At 52.3% G+C, this 16,731-nt stretch overlaps 1 protein-coding gene across 1 annotated transcript; it reads left to right on the top strand.

The window, feature by feature from the left end:
• The first annotated feature begins 15,463 nt into the window (after nt 1-15,463).
• Nucleotides 15,464-16,117, top strand: LOC141276238 (immunoglobulin iota chain-like). Its single transcript, XM_073790889.1, has one exon. It carries the CDS (start codon nt 15,464-15,466, stop codon nt 15,986-15,988), a length of 525 nt encoding a protein of 174 aa, XP_073646990.1. The 3' UTR covers nt 15,989-16,117.
• The last annotated feature ends 614 nt before the right edge of the window (nt 16,118-16,731 follow it).

Raw genomic sequence — 16,731 nt, 5'->3', positions numbered from 1 at the left:
CTAAAACCAGGAAGCCAACAGAGGATGAATTAGATAACCCCACTCCTCCAGAAAAAGCAGTTTTGGATTCTGGAAAAAGGTGAATTAGAGGAACTAGTACGCAGACCACAGAAGCCAAAACCTAAGCCCAGGGGACTGGCGAAGTCAGGACCTGCAAAGGCCTCAAGTGTGAGACACCTAAGTACAGCCCTGGGCAGGAACCAGAGACCTGGCCAGCAATGGGGCACTCGGGGAGTCTCTACAGCGCATGCATTTACTTCTGCCACCAGCCCGGCCAGCAAGTCACACCGTGGGCCCAACCTTCCTCCACTTCCTACCTTGACTCTGCTCTGCTGCTCCCTGGAGCAGCCCTCAGCTCTCACCCCATAGCAGGCTGCTCTTCCGTGGGGGACACAGGGGGTGCGCTAGGGCAGGCTTGGCAAATGATCATTTTAACAACCAAAACACTAGGTTCTGAGCTGATGGAACCTCCTCTGTTGGAGCATTTCCCACGTCTGTATGCCTGAGAAGGGGCACCTGCTGAGGGAGGCTCAGGCTTAGGGGCAGCCTGTGGAGCAAGCAGGGCAGGAGAGGGAAGCACCAGGCCCCTGTCACAATCCACCAATTGTTCTGAAGGCAGAGATCCTCTGAAGCAGCTAGAGCCCTTGCCAAAGAGGTGGCTATGACAAGTTTGAATCCTCCTCTCTGCGCTTCTTCTGAAACGTCCCATTTCTCTGAAGGAATAGCCCACAGGAAGCCACATGCCTGGGACCCTCAGGGGCATCTCTGCCCTTGCCCCTCCTCTGAGGGCAGAGCTCCATGCCTCCATCACTCAACTACCAAACTCTCCATGAGGGATCATAGGGGCCAGAGAAGAGGTTCCCAGGACACAGTACAGTAAGCGCTCAGCACACTCCCCGTGAGACAACCTCCTTCCCCCTCCCCTCCCGAAGCCTTTTGGCCTGGACAGGCTCCTTCCCCCCAGATGCCTTTCTTATGAGGAGCCATTCACACCTCCAGCTTCTCTGGACTGAAGCCTGAAGCATCTCCCTGCTCAGCACCTGAGGCATCCTCACTATCCCTCTCTAGTTGAGGTGGGTGTTGTAAGTAGCCCATGTTTCACCTGTCACCCAGATTTCCTCAGGGCCTCCTGCTAGATTCCAAGGCAGCTTCTCCTCCCCACTGGGATTTTCAGCCCAAGGACCGTGAATCTCCATCCAGCAGGATGTAAGGAGCTGAGGCCTCTGGTTCCTGTGAGCAGCCAATGATCTCAGATGCTCCTTTTCTTGTCCGTGAAAACCAGGATTTACAGCTGGCCTACTCCCACCAGGTACACGGCTGAATGCACGTCACCTGTTTGGAAAGGGGTTCTCCTGGGATTCCAGTGGCCTCTAATCCTGGAGGAGACAGAGGAGGAAAGCTAGTGAGATCAACTAAAGTCTTGGCCACTGCAGCTGGTCTTGTTTCTCCTCACAATGAGCTGCCACCTCTGTTGTCCTTGGTAGCTTGCCAGGTGGTCTGAGGGGTCTGAGCCCCTCTTCACTATGCCTTCTCTGGCTGCACTTGTCTTTTGACTGTCACAACTGGGCAAGGGAATACTGGTGCCTTGATAGAGGGACCAAAAGGATCACTTGGGAGTCAAACATATTCCTTTCCACCCCCTTGTTTAAAAGCAGCCCTATCTCCTCATGATGCGGGGGCTCCTTTCCTTGTCAACGGGTGCCTGACACAAAGAGGATAAAGCACTCAGCTGGCACTCTTCTGTTGCTGGGTCTAACCAACTTTATGACTTGGTGGGTTTGACAAAGCTTACCTCATGACAGGCAGTTCTGGACATGCGGTCACCCCATGTCCCATGATCCTCCGCCAGGGCCCAGCAGCGCTGCAGGAGTTGTTTTACAAAACACATATAATTCACCACTGCAGACCGCAAAGCCTTGCCCCAGACCCCTGGAAGCCGGCACTGTGACTCTCCTGCTGGAGCTTGCCACAAATTCTACATGGCACATTTTCCTACCACTGATACCTCCAATCTCCTATGTTCTGCTGAGTCTCATGGCTCAAGCACAGGGCTGCATTCACGGCAGTCTGGACTCTGCTACTCTGCAGAGAACTTTCCTACTCCGGGTTGCACTCAAAGGTGGTGGTCTTTTGTGTCACCCCATATATTGGCCAGAGAAATGTTCTCAGACGTGGAACATGCAGTCTCCAAAACCTGTAGTGTTCTATCAGGCATCATGCTTCCTTCTTTGCCGCAGGAGGTGCAAGATGTGATCATTCATCTTTCATTTTGGATGATATGACCTAGCATGCCCTCGACACCTGGAGGCATTCAAAACTGTTCTCATATGGCAGGTGCTTGACTCCTCATGTGGATCAGCTCCTACGCTGCAGTGCATGTTTCTTACCAAGACCTCCAACACGCCAGCCATTTCTTGCTAATCTAACTCGATTAGCATGTCATCAAAGTGAATCAGTGCCACATTCTGTGGATGCCCAGATGACAGATGGTCCAGCTGTCTTTGGACTATGACAGAGGGTGGACGGGTATAACCCTGGGGCAAAATTAAATGCATACTGTCGTCTGTTCCATGTGAATGCAAATGGTATCTGATAGGGATAGAACAGAACACATCACCAATGAATGTTTGTATCCCATATACCTAAGGCGCCACTAATCGGCTCAAGGAAAGGGAGCACATCTGGCACAGCAGCCCAACTGGGGCTTCTAGTTGGGTAAGTTTATAGAAGTCTCAGCCAACCTTCAGGATGAATCTGGTTTCTGCAGGGACAGATTGGTGAATTATATGGAACTATGACAAGGACCACCACCCATGAGTCCTTTACATCCTAAGGACAATTTTTTTCCATCATTCCTCTTAGGATGTGGTACTGCTTTTTATTTACTATCTTGACCAGGAGTGGGAACAATTACAGAGGCCTCCACTTGGCCTTCCCCATCACAATAGTTCTTACCCCACAGAAGAAAGACCCAATGTGAGTATAGCATCAACTTCCAAATGTTCTATTCCAATTACACATTTGCAAACTGGGTAATGACACAGTATACCCATTGTGAGCTGATCTCGGCCAGGATTCTATTTATTACCTGGCCCTCCATTCTAACAGTGGGCCACAATGATGTTCTGGATCTCCAGATATCAACGTCAACTCTGACACTACGTCCAGCAATATTCAAATTGTTTGTATATTCCCCTTTCCCTGGTCCAATCCTCAAATTGCTTGTATATTCCAATTCCCCTTATTTACACTTACCCGAGTGTGGTAGCCAGCCTCCAGAATGGCTGCAATGATTCTTCCTCCTGGTATTCATGCTCTTGTGAAGTCCCCTGCCACACTGAATAAGCCAGGTCTGTGCTAACCAATAGGATATGGTGAAAGTTACAGGGTGTGACTTCCAAAGTTAGGTCATAAAAGATACTGTGACTTCCACTTTGTTCTCTCTTGGATCATTTCCTTTGGTGTCATGGAGACACTCAAGCAGGCCTATGGAAAGGTCCATGTGGCAAACAACTGAGGCTTCCTGTCAAAAACTTGCCAGGCATGAGGGTAGCTACCTTGGAAGCGTACACTCCAGCCCCAGACGACATCTTGACTTCATCCTTATGAGAGACTGTGAGCCAGCACCATCGAGCTAAGCTGCAAACAAGTTCCTGACTTTTGGAAACCATACGAGATAATAGCAAATTACACTGCCGAGTTTTGGGGTAATTTGTTGTACAGAAACAGGTAACTAATATGCTGAATAAATGTATGTAGATTCCTTTGAGGAAATTATTACAGTCCCTTTCTTCAACCAAAGGGTTTCAGGCCTGAAAACTGACTCAGATCTAGAAACTTGGCAAGGGAGTATGCCTTTTTGTGGGGCTGACTGCCCTCAGCCTCCCGATCATTCATCCTTGATTTCTTTTGATAGTAAGAGTATTACCCTTGACGGTGGCCCTTCTATTGATATCTTGCACTTAAGGACACTGTTCTTTTTTTTTTTTGGGCTGCGTTGGGTCTTTGTTGCTGCGCGTGGGCTTTCTCTAGTTGCTGTGAGCAGGGCCTACTCTTCGTTCTGATGCACAGGACGCTGTGTTCTTTAAACCACGTCCATAACTCTTTGTGGGTCAGGTGCCTTGGCTGCCACTCCAACCATATGGCTCATTACAGTAATTGAGTCCACCCAGCTTCTGATGTGAAATGCCATCACCTGACCCCAACTGCTTCAGGGTCCTATCATCCCCATTTTTATTAGTGAGTCTAAACCTGTAACAGCCGCTCTTTGCATCTGTCAGCCCTGGCCTACAGAGGAGCACCACCACCGAGCTGTCAAGTGAGGCTGCTGGCCCTGTCATCGGCATATTCCGAGGGCCTTGGTAACTGGTGTGTTTGCTGGGGCTTCCCGTGCAGCGTAACCATTTGGTTGGTTTTCTGATGTTACGCAGAAAGTGCGTCTATGCCAGCCTGCCACCTTCCCTGAGCCCCTTCCCCTTCCGCTGCCACCTGTCCCAACAATCCTGGAGTTTCCACCTCACTTAGCACTGGCTGTTGCTCTTTGCACACTTCCAGAAGCCATCCTTGTAGCAGGTTCACTTATACTTGTTTAGGTCCCTGACAGGATGCGAAACGTTCTACCTCTGAAGGATGCCCACAGATCAGCAAATCCACCCCCCAATCTCAATGTCTGGGCCCCTTCACGGAGCACCCGCATACCGCAGCCCCCCACATCCCCCGACGGGCACCCCCTGGCCAGGCCCGGCAGCACCTTCGGGGCGCGGTGCCTCCCCCACCCCCCCACCCCCAGCCTGAGCACAGCCACCGCGCGCTGCCAGCGCTGCCGGGATGAGCCAGTCAGAGGCCTGGAGGGCAACTGCGAGAGCGCGAGGAAGGCGAGCAGCCTCGGCAGGTCGTTCAAGGAAGGGCGTCCAGCTCTGAGTGGGGCCTCAGAGCCCAACGGAGAACGCGGATTTCCGATTATTTGGGGCCCGGGCGGGGGGAGTCCACCGCCTTCGGACCTACTGCTCGGGGGTCCGGCCCCGGCCCGCGCTCCCCGGCTGCCCCGGAGAGCCTGCCTGCGTCTCCTCGAGCCTTCGCTTCAGCCCAGCAGACGGCGTCCCCAGCACCGTCCGCGGCCTGAGGGCCTAACGACGGCCCGTGCCTGAGCTCAACGAGGTCTCGCCCCCCGGAGTCCTCACTCCCCCACGCCGCGCTTCCAGCTTTCCTTTCAGAACCTCTCTGGGCCCCAGTCAGGGCCGACCGGGAGCACGGGAAGCCGGGAGCACGGGAAGCCGGGGCCACGCTCTGAGGCCTCGGTCGCGCCAGCCCTTAGGCCTGAACGTCCCCAAACCCCGCGGGGCAGCTGAGGGAAGAAACCTCGGGGAAGGAGGAGAGGCCCTGACCTGAGCAGCCCAAGGCCTCCTGAGGCCCGCGCGACTGCACGACTCTCCGTGCTTCACGTACCAGGCCGGGCGCGAAGAGCTCAGCGATTGACGCGGATGAGAGAAGCCTCTCGCCTCACACGCGGCAGATGGGCGGGGCCTGCTGCTCTCAGGGGAGATCACGTGGGCGGCAGGGCGGGGCGCGCCTCGCCACGGGAACGTGGGCGGGTGTTTTCCCTTTGTCCACTCTCCACCTGAGGTGGCCTTCGCAGCGCAGGCACGAAGGTGGCTGTGGGCCTTGGGTTCCAGGGTTTCAAGGCCTGGGCCTGAGGCAGGACTGCAGTCAAGGATCAGAGAACCAATTGACATGAAAACCCCTCCCCTATCCTGAGCAAGGGTGGAAAGGCAGTGTGGTACCGCCACCCCATTCACACATCTGTGAGGTCTCAGGAATGTTCCTCCCTCCTCTCAGGGTCTAGGATCAGGCTACTCATCGGATCTGGGTCTCAGGACCAGGGCCCCCACTCCTGCACTGGCGGCTGTGGCAGGGACCCCTCTCTCTTGTGCCTCTATTTCATTCTCTTTTATGACTGAGTAATATTTGTGTGTGTGTGTGTATCACATCTTATTTATCCCTTCATCTGTCGATGAACATTTAGGTTGCTTCCATGTCTTGGATATTGTAAGTACTGCTACTATGAACATTGGGTTGCATGTATCTCTTGAAATTAGAGTTTTTATCTTCTGCAGATATGTGCCCAGGCAACTCTGGGTTTCATTTTGGTTTCTTGCTGGCCTCAGAGATCCTGAATCACTCTGTTTCAAAGTTAACATCCCTTTTCCCACTGAGCTCAACAGAGCGCCAACTGTAGCATGTCAGGCCACAGAAATAGTAAATGTTTAGACTTTAAGGTGCAAGAAACATCTTGGGTGAAGATACAGAGGGACCCTTTCTGAGTACCATCCTCCTACTCTCTGCAGAAGAGATGAAACTTCCATGGACTGCAGGAAGCAGCCTGTGGTGACCTCCGAATTTGTAGCATGAGGCTAACTGCACCCTCCTCTGACCATGGCTCTTGCCCAGAACTCCAATCCCGTCCCCTACACTGAAGAAAATCCAGTGTCAGAAGTCTTTAGGTGTATATATGTGGAACCAAGAAAAATGGTACAGATGAAGGGGTTTGCAGGGCAGAAATAGAGACACAGATGTAGAGAACAAATGTATGGACACCGAGGGGGGAAAGTGGTGGGGTGGTGGCGGTGGTGTGATGAGTTGGGAGATTGGGATTGACATATATACGCTAATACGTATAAAATGGGTAACTAATAAGAACCTGCTGTATAAAAAAATAAATAAAATAGAATTCAAAAAAAAAGTCTTCAGGTGTAACATGTGTTGTGCTGACATCTTCGGAGGGGACAGAGAAGGTTTACTGTACAGAGAAGTGCACAAACCACAAGCATACAGCTTGATGAGTTTTCACAAGGCAGACACTCTTGAGTGACTAACACCCAGATAAAGAAATAGAACACAAAACAATGTTCCACTTCTTGGACAACAGAAAGAACCCCACAGGTGATTCTAACGAGCAGCAAGATTTCCAGAACTATTGCAAAGAGCAGGGGTTCCAAACTTGGCAGCATATTGGAACCACCTGGAATCTTTAAAAAAGCACTGATTCCTGGCTCTGATGCCCTGCCCCCGATGTTATGGTTTCATAGGTATGGGGGAGACACAGGCATCCAGGTGATTCTAATGTGCAACCAAGTTTGGAAACCAATACAGTCAGGAATTAATAAGCAAAATGTGCCATGCAGGTGATGGAGTAATATGCAGCTGTAAACACAGAGATCTCCACACATGTTATAAAGCAAAAGAAAGTGAGGAATAGTTTGGGCACTGCAGAACAATTAGACTGACGCATGTTAAAAAAAAAATACTCATAAAACCACTATCATTTTCTTAAGATATGTATGTGAGAGAGGGAAGATGGCGTTTGACAGCTGGGAGCCTGCTGGTCCGAGCAGCCAGGTCTTGGGTTGCCGGGAGCTGGCCTGGCACCTACAGCTCCTCTGAACATGCATAATTTCACAGAAAGCCAGCCTCAGACAAGGCCAGTCTGGGACCCTGCTGGATCAAGACAAAATAAGACCACTCCACAGTCATATATGAACACAGGAAAACGTGAGCATTGTTCAAACCACAAAATGACCAAACATCCCCCCATGCTGGCTCTTGTGAGTGAGTGCTACTTTTCTCCCAGCTACAGCTTCGGCCCCCCTCTGGGCTTCCTCCTCTGGGCTCCCTCCTCTGGGGTTAGAATGAGGACAGTACCCAGTGATAGGATCACCCGGCTTCCTGACAGCATCCAACCACCAGCAAAGCCTCGCTTCCTTGTACCTTCCCCGAAATTCCCTAACACAAGTCCAAATCCCCTAATAATTCTTTCCTAACACCCTCCTACAGAGACACCCCACGGCTCCCACAGTGCAGTGAATCCAGAAACCCAGCTTCGCTTGCCTGCAGGTGTGTCCTGGATGTCTTTGTCTGGAGAACACTGACAAATGCACAGGATTACAAACAAATCCAATTGTCCTGAAGCACACTCATCACGATGGTAGAATTAACAAATCTATGATAATGTAGCAGCAGGTGTGATCTAATAGCTACCAGAATTTGGATGCAGTGATAAGTGTAAACTGTATTTGGAGGTTGGTGATCTGAAAAGAGCTGCTATTTCTGTTGGTGACAAACAGGTATGGCCAGTACTGTGGAGGTTTTTTGCCTGTATGCACAAATGAAGGAAATGATGAATTTTAGAGGTCAGCTGTAATAACGATATATATTTTATCGCCCCCAAGTTCATCCCTGTGCTGGGGCTCGCGCATCTGCAGCCGGCAGGGGGCGCCGTGGAGCTGTCCGAAAGGGACAGCTGGTGGCGACCTCCCAACGGGGAACCCCCAAGGGGACTCTAAGGTAGTTGCGCCAACAGGGCCTTCACCCGGGTGTGACTGACTGCAGCCGTGCTCTGCCAGGACCCGCGGGGTCCCGATGGGACCAGGCGCCCCTCCGCCCCAGAGAGGCGGCTCCAGGAGGCCAGCACTTCCCAACCCCATGCAGTCAATGCCCAGAGCAGGGCCCTGGGCCGGCAGGGGCCAATCAGGAAGCAGCATCCTCCTGCATCTCTGCCCCCACGAAGGTGTCAGCAGGTATTAGAGGGACCCGGGAACCCAGCCTCCGCTGTGGTCTCAGGACTGGAGCTCTGTGGGTCCCTCCACCATGGCCTGGACCACTCTGCTCCCCCTCACCCTCCTCACCCTTTTCTCAGGTGACCGGCTGATGCGGTCTCAGGACACAGCCCGGCAGGGCACGTGGGCTCCTCTCCTGCCTTCCTCCTGGGTTCAGTGCCGGCTCTCAGCTCAGGGTGACTGCTTTCTGTCTCTCTCCCTCCATGGTCCTGGTCGCAGTCAGTGCTGACCCAGCCGGCCTCGGTTTCGGGGACTCTGCGACAGATGGTCATCATCCAGTGCTCTGGGGGCAACAACAACCTTGGCAGGAGCTATGCCAGGTGGCTCCAGCGGGTGCCGGGCGGGGACCCCACGCTGGTGGTCTTTGCAGATAGCAGTCGGCCCACGGGGGTCCCTCCCCGCTTCTAAGTCTCTAGGTCCAACAGCGCGGCCTCCTTGACCATCTCCAGTTCCAGCCCGAGGACGAGGCTACTTATTACTGTGGCATACGTGACCACAGCCTCAGCGCACCACCAGAGCTCCAGGGCCATGGGCAAGTGGGGCAGAAACCTGCTCCCCACTCGTCTGTGCAACCAAGTGATTCTGTTATCTCCCGCTCCTCTGGCCCCTGGGGCATTGCACCCTGTAACTGTGCCCTGGGCTTCCCAGGATAGGGGGGCCAACAATATGGATCCTTCCCCAGGCTGTGGAGCCCCAGGGGTCCAACCACATCAGTGTGCAGAGCAGAATTTCTGCCCCAGACTCACCTGAATGCTCTAAGCGTCATCTGAGTTTGTAAATCCTATGTTATAAAGGGGTTAGAGAAATCCCCCAGTCTCTACCAATCTCCCTCACCCATCCCTCAGCTTCCAGGACCTGATGCTTGGCAAACATCTGGATGAATGGGGGTGGGGGTGGGGGTGGGGGTCGAGCCGGGGCCACAGCTCCTTCAGTCAGGATGGCCACAGTCTCCTTCAGTCTCCAGCCTCTGAGATTTGGTCCTCAGCTCAGAATTCTGCTCCCTCAATTGTCAGTAGACAGGAAGAGTTGATCTGACTCTTAGTAATGACTTCAGAGAGAGGGAGATTCCAAGGGAATCCCCGTTGGTAACTAAACACTGGGAAAATGGCATCTTGGGCACAGGAATTTGGCCAACTCAATTCCTTATGGAAAACAGAACGTTAAGTAAACTTGGGGTATCCCACCTTCAGCTGGTCAGGCATCACACAAGCTTGGAGTTCTGGTGTGTCTGGACCTCCATCCCTCCCAAGGGAGTGAGAGAATCTCTCCCTTCCAGAGCTCTGTTAAATGCCCTGATTAGATTAATCTGATTAAGTAAATTGTTAAAAAGAAGAGAAAGTTTCAGCACTTTCATATTCTTTGCCCAGAGCTAAGCCGGATTGGATTTGGGGGCTTAGTTCAAATGTTTGAGGGATTGATTATTTCATTCATTCAAGAAGAAAAGTAATTGTTTTAAAAAAGATAAACACTCAAAAGTGTTTCTTCTTGGTACCATCAAAATATCGGAATGACCATGTTAAAAAGCAAATAAGGTCACCCTGTGCTGAGAGTCACACACCCAAATGCCCACACAGGTTAGGGGAAGCTGTAAATGGCCAAATATGGCTCAATGCAGAAACAAAACACCAAAAAAGCCCCAAAACTAAACTAACCACCAGAAACTTACTGAAATTTGTTTATTCATCTACAGTGTGGACGTACAACAAACAAAAATATCTCTGATGATGATTGTTTAAAAGGCAAAGTGGAAAAATCTTAAAAGGGAAGCACTGACCTATTTTTACTTTGATAATTCATTGTTCACTGATTTGAAATGAGAAACTACCTCATTTTATTTATTTTATGATGGAAAATGACTGCTTGCAAATGTAGATCCACGCAAATGTCGATCCATTTATTGTAAAATCCTTCCCCTGCTGTTTCCCCTCGACCCGGTCTTTGCACGGTAGTTGGTACTTTTTCCAAAAAAAAAGTGAAACAAAGCATGCCCCCACCATGATTTTACACTAAGAGAACATTCCTCCCGTCCCTTCCCTGCCCCCACATGTCAGACGGGAGGGGGGACCCCTCTGCCCTTCTAACCCCACTTCCTCCACCCTGAGACTCTTGGGGCTCAGCTGTTGGTCACTTCTACTCTTAGGAAGATGTTTGATGATGTTTGGTTGATAGTATAGTCCTGTGTGATTTCAGCAGGGGCAGAAGGTAGATTTTTAGTGGTTCTAGTTAGAGGCAGGGCAGCTGTCGTGAGTCTGGTCCCCTCTCAATAGACTGGGGCCTCAATGTGGGCGACATGCATTCAGTGGGGCTCAGGAACACAATTGGCTGTGTTAGAATTTCCAGCTGGTCACCCAGAGCGAGAGGCTGAAGAGCATGAGCTGCTCATGGGTGCCACTTGCTGCCCACACCCTGTGTGCCCACCAGCTGCTGTGTGGGCCATCACCCCCATGAGAGAAACACCATTCATTCATTCATTCATTCACGTTGTTACACAATAGTGAATCTATAGGGGAACTGTATTACCTAAGGGTTGTACATTCAGTGATGAATACAGAGAAACGGTCCTTGTCCTCGCACAGATTGTGGTCCTCGCACAGATGCACACGGATAAACCTGGATAAACGCTTTGACAAAAATGAAAGTAGTGTATACTTTCATGTCAAAAATGAAAGTAGTAGAGCAAGATGGGGTGAGCCTGCTTACCTGGGGCAGTCAGGTAAGACTACAGAGGAGGTGACATTGAAATTAGCACCAAAGGAAGGAGGCTAGTTCTGAGAGGACCAGGAGATTGGACGTAGAGCAGCTTGAGGCCACGCAGGGGTTCATGGGAGCCAGAGGCATGTTTGCTCCATTCTGTGTTTGTGAGACAAGAGCCCCAGTGCGCACCCAGCTGCTCAGGGCCACCCAGTTCGCACGGGTCACTTCAGCCATAGTCACAGACCTGTGCAGAGCCAAGGGGAGGAAACATAGACTCCAGCTTCTGGTGAGAGGACAAGCCCATATGACAAGGGGCCTTGTGGGGCCATCTTGGAACAGTCTCTGGATTCATTTGCTAGGGCTGCAGCAACAAGTTGTCACAGACGGGGTGGCTTAAACAACAGAAATTTATTGCCTCAAAGCTCTGGAGGCTGGAAGTCCAGGATCAAGGTGTGGGCAGGGTTGGTTCCTTCTGAGAGCTGTGAGGGACGGATCTATTCAAGGGATCTCTGTCTTCTCTCTCTGTCACTTCAGATGGTCTCCCTCTCTGAGTGTCTGTCTCTGCCCACATTTCCCCTTCTTTTTATTTATTTATGTTTTTGGCCGAGCCGTTTGACTTGTGGGATCTCAGGTGCCTGACCAGGGATCAAACCCAGGCCCTTGGCCTTCCCTGGTTGCCCAGTGGTTAAGAATCCACCTGCCAATGCAGGGGACACAGGTTCGAGCCCTGGTCCAGAAAGATCCCACGTGCCTCGGAGCAACTAGGACCGTGTGCCACAACTGCTGAGCCCACGTGCCACAGCTACTGAAGCCCGCATGACTAGACCCTGTGCTCCACAACAAGAGAAGACACCACAATGAGTAGCCCACGCACCGCAACTAAGAGTGGCCCCTGCTCGCCACAACTAGAGAGATCCCAGGCACAGTGGCGAGGACCCAACGCAGCCAAAAATAAATAAGTGAAATAAAAACCAAAACCAAACCAAACCAAACAAAAAAACCCCCATACCCTAAGCAGTGAAAGAGTGGAGTCCCAACCACTGGACTGCCAGGGAAGTCACAAATTTCCCCTTCTTGTAAGGACTCCAGTCTTTTTGCATTAGGGCCCACCCTAATGACTTCACTTTAACTTAATTACCTCAGTGAAGATCCTATCTCACAGGAAGGACACACTCTGGGGTACTGGGGGGAGGGTTAGAACTTCTACATGAATTTTGGGGGAACACAATTCAACCCTTAACACCCTCCAATGGCTGTGTCCTGTTTCCTGCAAGATGCTGACTGATCCGCTGGCTGATGAGAAGTAAGATGCAGTCTCACCTCTTCCTTGAGCCCAGCTAACATTTCCTTTCAATCCTTATCTCTGGGGAACGCTAGAAATCAACTCCTTTTCCCTCAACGGTTAGGATTCTGGGGGACGTGGAGCATCTGTCAGCAGTCTGCCAAGATGGCGGCCGGAGAAGGACAGGGCTTTACAGGATGACGGGGGACATCGCGGGCCCAGGCTCGGGGACTGCAGTACAGTGCCACCTTCAGGGCCGTTGCCTCTCCAACAGGTCCACCAGCCTGACTCTCCAAGAGAGTGTAGGTCCTGTGAGGACAAGGATCCTGCCCTCACATCTGCCGTGGCATCTGCAGTGCCTGGCAGAGCAGGAGCAGGGTGGATATGTGTTGAACAGATGGGGAAACAATGATTTCCCCCAGGGTTTTGGGCTCACGCCCCTTTATGCAGAGAAAACTTTGTTTCCCTCAGTGGCTTGGTTTCTGTTTGTGCGCTTCCTCTGTTTCCGGGTCCGTATGGATGCCTCCTAAGTGCCTCTGGAGAAATATAGGAGTGGAGTTATAGTGTTAGCCTATAGTTATAGGCTGTGTTATAGTGAAATTTGTTTATTCATCTACAGTGTGGACGTACAACAAACAAAAATATCTGTGTTAGCCTGTGTTAGCCTGTTGGGGTTTCCGTAACGAAGTCGCACCGACTGGGGGGCTTAACACAACAGAAATTCATTTCTCACAGTCTGGAGGTGAGAGGTCCAAGATCAAGGTGTCTTTAGGGTGGGTTTCTGGTGAGCCCACTCTTCCTGGCTTGTAGATGACTGCCTTCTTGCTGTGTCCTCACATACGTGGCCTTTTCATGTATGTGCAGAGATAGATAGATAGATAGATAGATAGATAGATAGATAGATAGATATGGGAAGTCCCTGGTGGTCTAGTGGTTAGAACTCCACGTTCCCAATGAAGGGGGCCCTGGTTTGATCCCTGATCAGGGAACTGGATCCCACATGCAGCAACTAAGACCAGGGAAGCCAAATAAATAAATAAATATTTTAAAAAATAAAGTAAGATTAAAAAATAAAAATTAGATAAGAGATACAGATAGATTAATAGATGATAGATGGATAGTTAGGTAGCTAGATAATAGGTAAACAGACAGACAGACAGACAGAGTGAGCTCTCGTGTCTCTTTCTCTTCTTATAAGGACACCAGTCATATAGGATTAAGGCCCAACCCTTATGACTTCATTTAACCTTAATTACTCCCTTAAAGGCTCTACCTTCAAATAGAGTCACATTGGGGGTTAGGGCTTCAACATATGGATTTGGGGGAACACAATCCAGTCCATAACTGGGCCAAAGTGCCTGCTTAGTGAGCTGGAGAATGGGGAGCAGACAGTGCTGAGTGCCCTTTGCAATGCAATTCTGACATCAGCTACATGGAGTTAGGTAAACTGTCACAAGTTAAGGGCACAGCCCCTTTCCCCCCCAAAATAACACTGCTCATTTCAGATTGCAAGCTCAGATAGTCCCAGGCCACCTGTATTTCTGACCAATTGGCCACAGATCTGGGGGGTCCCCAAGCCCCCTCAGGCTGAATGACTTGGTAGAAATACAGAACTCAAGAAAGCTCCATCCTTATGATTCCAGTTTTGTTGCAAAGGCTACAAACCAGAAGCAGTCAAATGAAGAGATGCCTGAGGGGCGATGGGGTCCCAGATGCGGGGCTGCTGTGTCCTCAGCATGCATTGCCCTCCTGCACGCCCACAGTGCACCAGCCTGGGAGGTTCCTCGGAACCTCTGTGTCCACAGTTTCCACTGGGGTTTCATTACTCAGGACAATTGCTGGGACCACTGGCTCTGTGCTTGGACTCAGCCTCGGGCCCCCCTCCCCGCCCTGGGGATTGTGCTGGTATCTCATGGCCTAAAGCCCTAAGCTTTGAATCACACGGCGGGGCTTTCTTCATGGCCAGCCCCATCCTGAATCACCCATTAGCTTAAACTCAGGGTCCCCCATGAATAACTAAGACACTCCTATCACTCGGGAAATTCCAAGGATTTAGAGAGACTCCCTTCCAAGTGCCAGGGACAAAGAGCAGCCAGTTCTTTTCTGTACAACCCCTTGTTCCCCACACAGCATCTTATTTATGGACCTGAGGATGCAGGTGCAGGTCTGGCCAAGGAGTGGGCCCCCAGGACCACTGAGCTCACTTACGCCTCCTCCCCCGATCCCTGGGGAGATCATCATGAGGAGGAGGGGGCAGAGGGCCAGGGCAGGGCTGAAGTGGGTAAGGGTACTCTACCTCCATTTCCGCCTGCCCTGGGCCCCCCCGCCAAGATGCTCCCTTCTAGGAAGCTGCTAGTCACTCCAGCTTTACTCCAGGAGGAAAGGGGCTGGGTTTGGGTGGAGGGCGTGCTAGGGACCTGGGAGTGGACAGAGTGGCCCCCTCACCCCCAGGGCCCCTTACACTTTCTGCAGCACTCAGCAGGCATTTTCCACCCTGAGTACCTGTCCTCTCTTCCCGGTTCACCAGGCACATAAATGTGCACAAGAACCTTATTCTGTGGGGCTCATCTTCTTCAGGGGGATGTTGAAGTTACCCCTCAGGGACTCAAGCCTGGCCTCCTGGGCACTGGCCCGTGAGCTCCAAGCAGGTGCTTCCTCCCTAAACGCTTCCATGGGGCCAAGGCAGGAGCTGCAAAGGCCACCACGGGGCCGTCCCCCTAACCAACAATGCAAACCCAAGAAGTCTGGGATGGCCACTGGGAACTGGGCGTGCAACGGCCCCACCCCTGGGAGGGCGGAGGAGGGTGCTGGCGCAGCCCCGCGAGGGCCCAGGGCCCCAGTGCACACTAGAGGCAGAGCTCTGCTCGGCTGCACCATGTCCTGGACCCCTGTCCTGCTGGCGCTCCTGGCCCACTGCACAGGTGAGAACCCCCAGAGCTCAAGGCCCCCGGCCCCTTCCCTTGCCCTGCTTTGCCCTGGATGCCCACATGCTTCTGTGTCCCCAGCTTGTGGCCCTCAGCCGGTGCTGAATCAGCCGCCATCCGTGTCCTCGTCCCTTGGAACCACGATCCACCTGGCCTGCACGCTGAGCAGCGACCATGATGTTGGTGTTCACAGCATCTACTGGTACCAGCAGAGGGCCGGCCACCCCCCAAGGTTCCTGCTGAGATATTTCTCCCACTCGGACAAGAACCAGGGCCCCAAGGTCCCCCCTCGCTTCTCTGGCTCCAAAGACCTGGCTAAGAACACAGGGTATTTGAGCATCTCTGATCTTCAGCCGGAGGATGAGGCTGTGTATTTCTGCGCCGTGGGGGCCGGGGACATGGAGCAGGGGCCGGAGATGCAGAGAGAGAGGAGGGAGGAAAGGGAGCCTGCTGCTCCAGCCTCCCAGGCACCATAGGACACACTTACCTTGAACCAAAGGCAGAAGGGCACACCTCCCTGAGGAGAGGGTGGTGTGGCGAGGAGGGTGGGGTCTTGGGCTGCCCCAGGTGAGGAGAAGCTCCTGGAAACCCCTTTGGAGGCTGGATTCGGGAATTAAATCTGCTTGTGTCTTGGGAATTTGTTTTGCTGGGTGGTCTGAATTTGTTCCAGGGAGGCCCCAGATGTTCTGCGAACAGTCAGAATGAGTGGGACACACCCAAGACCCAACCAGGGTGAAGGTCTCAGGAGACCTGGCCAGTCACGGTCTGCTTGGCCGGAGCCCCTGGTCTTGTGGGTCCTGGGAGGCAGGGGGCTGCCATAGCATCTTGGGGGATGCCCCTGCCAGGGACAGGACCCCCTATTGTCACCTGATTGTGCACAGGGTAAGCAGCTTAGAAAATGCCTTCATTGGTCCTCTGGGGAGGAGAGCCGTGCCCAGTGATAGGGGTGGTCTAGGTCCTCCACTGGGCCAGATGGCTCTTTGCTGTAGAGGGGCTGTCCTGTGCACTGCAGAATGTCGAGCAGCATCCCTGGCCTATACCCACCAAACAACCTCCTGCCCCTCGTTATGACAACCAAAAATGTCTCCAGGCATCACCAAAGGCCCCTGGGGTGCCAAAACCACCCCACCACACCCCAGAACAGGGGTGTCACTGAGAGACACTGGTCTAGGAGAGAGAAAGACGTTTCCTCTTCTGTGCAGGAAAGCGGCAGGGCTGG

Source organism: Tursiops truncatus, chromosome 13 (genome assembly GCF_011762595.2).
Source record: "Tursiops truncatus isolate mTurTru1 chromosome 13, mTurTru1.mat.Y, whole genome shotgun sequence".
Lineage (NCBI taxonomy): Eukaryota > Metazoa > Chordata > Mammalia > Artiodactyla > Delphinidae > Tursiops > Tursiops truncatus.
Note: the sequence above shows the minus strand (reverse complement) of the source record. Positions and strands in the feature narration are given on the sequence as shown.

Coding starts and splice junctions, on each gene's coding strand:
- LOC141276238 (XM_073790889.1), top strand. CDS start 15,464: ATGTCCTGGACCCCTGTCCTGCTGGCGCTCCTGGCCCACTGCACAGGT.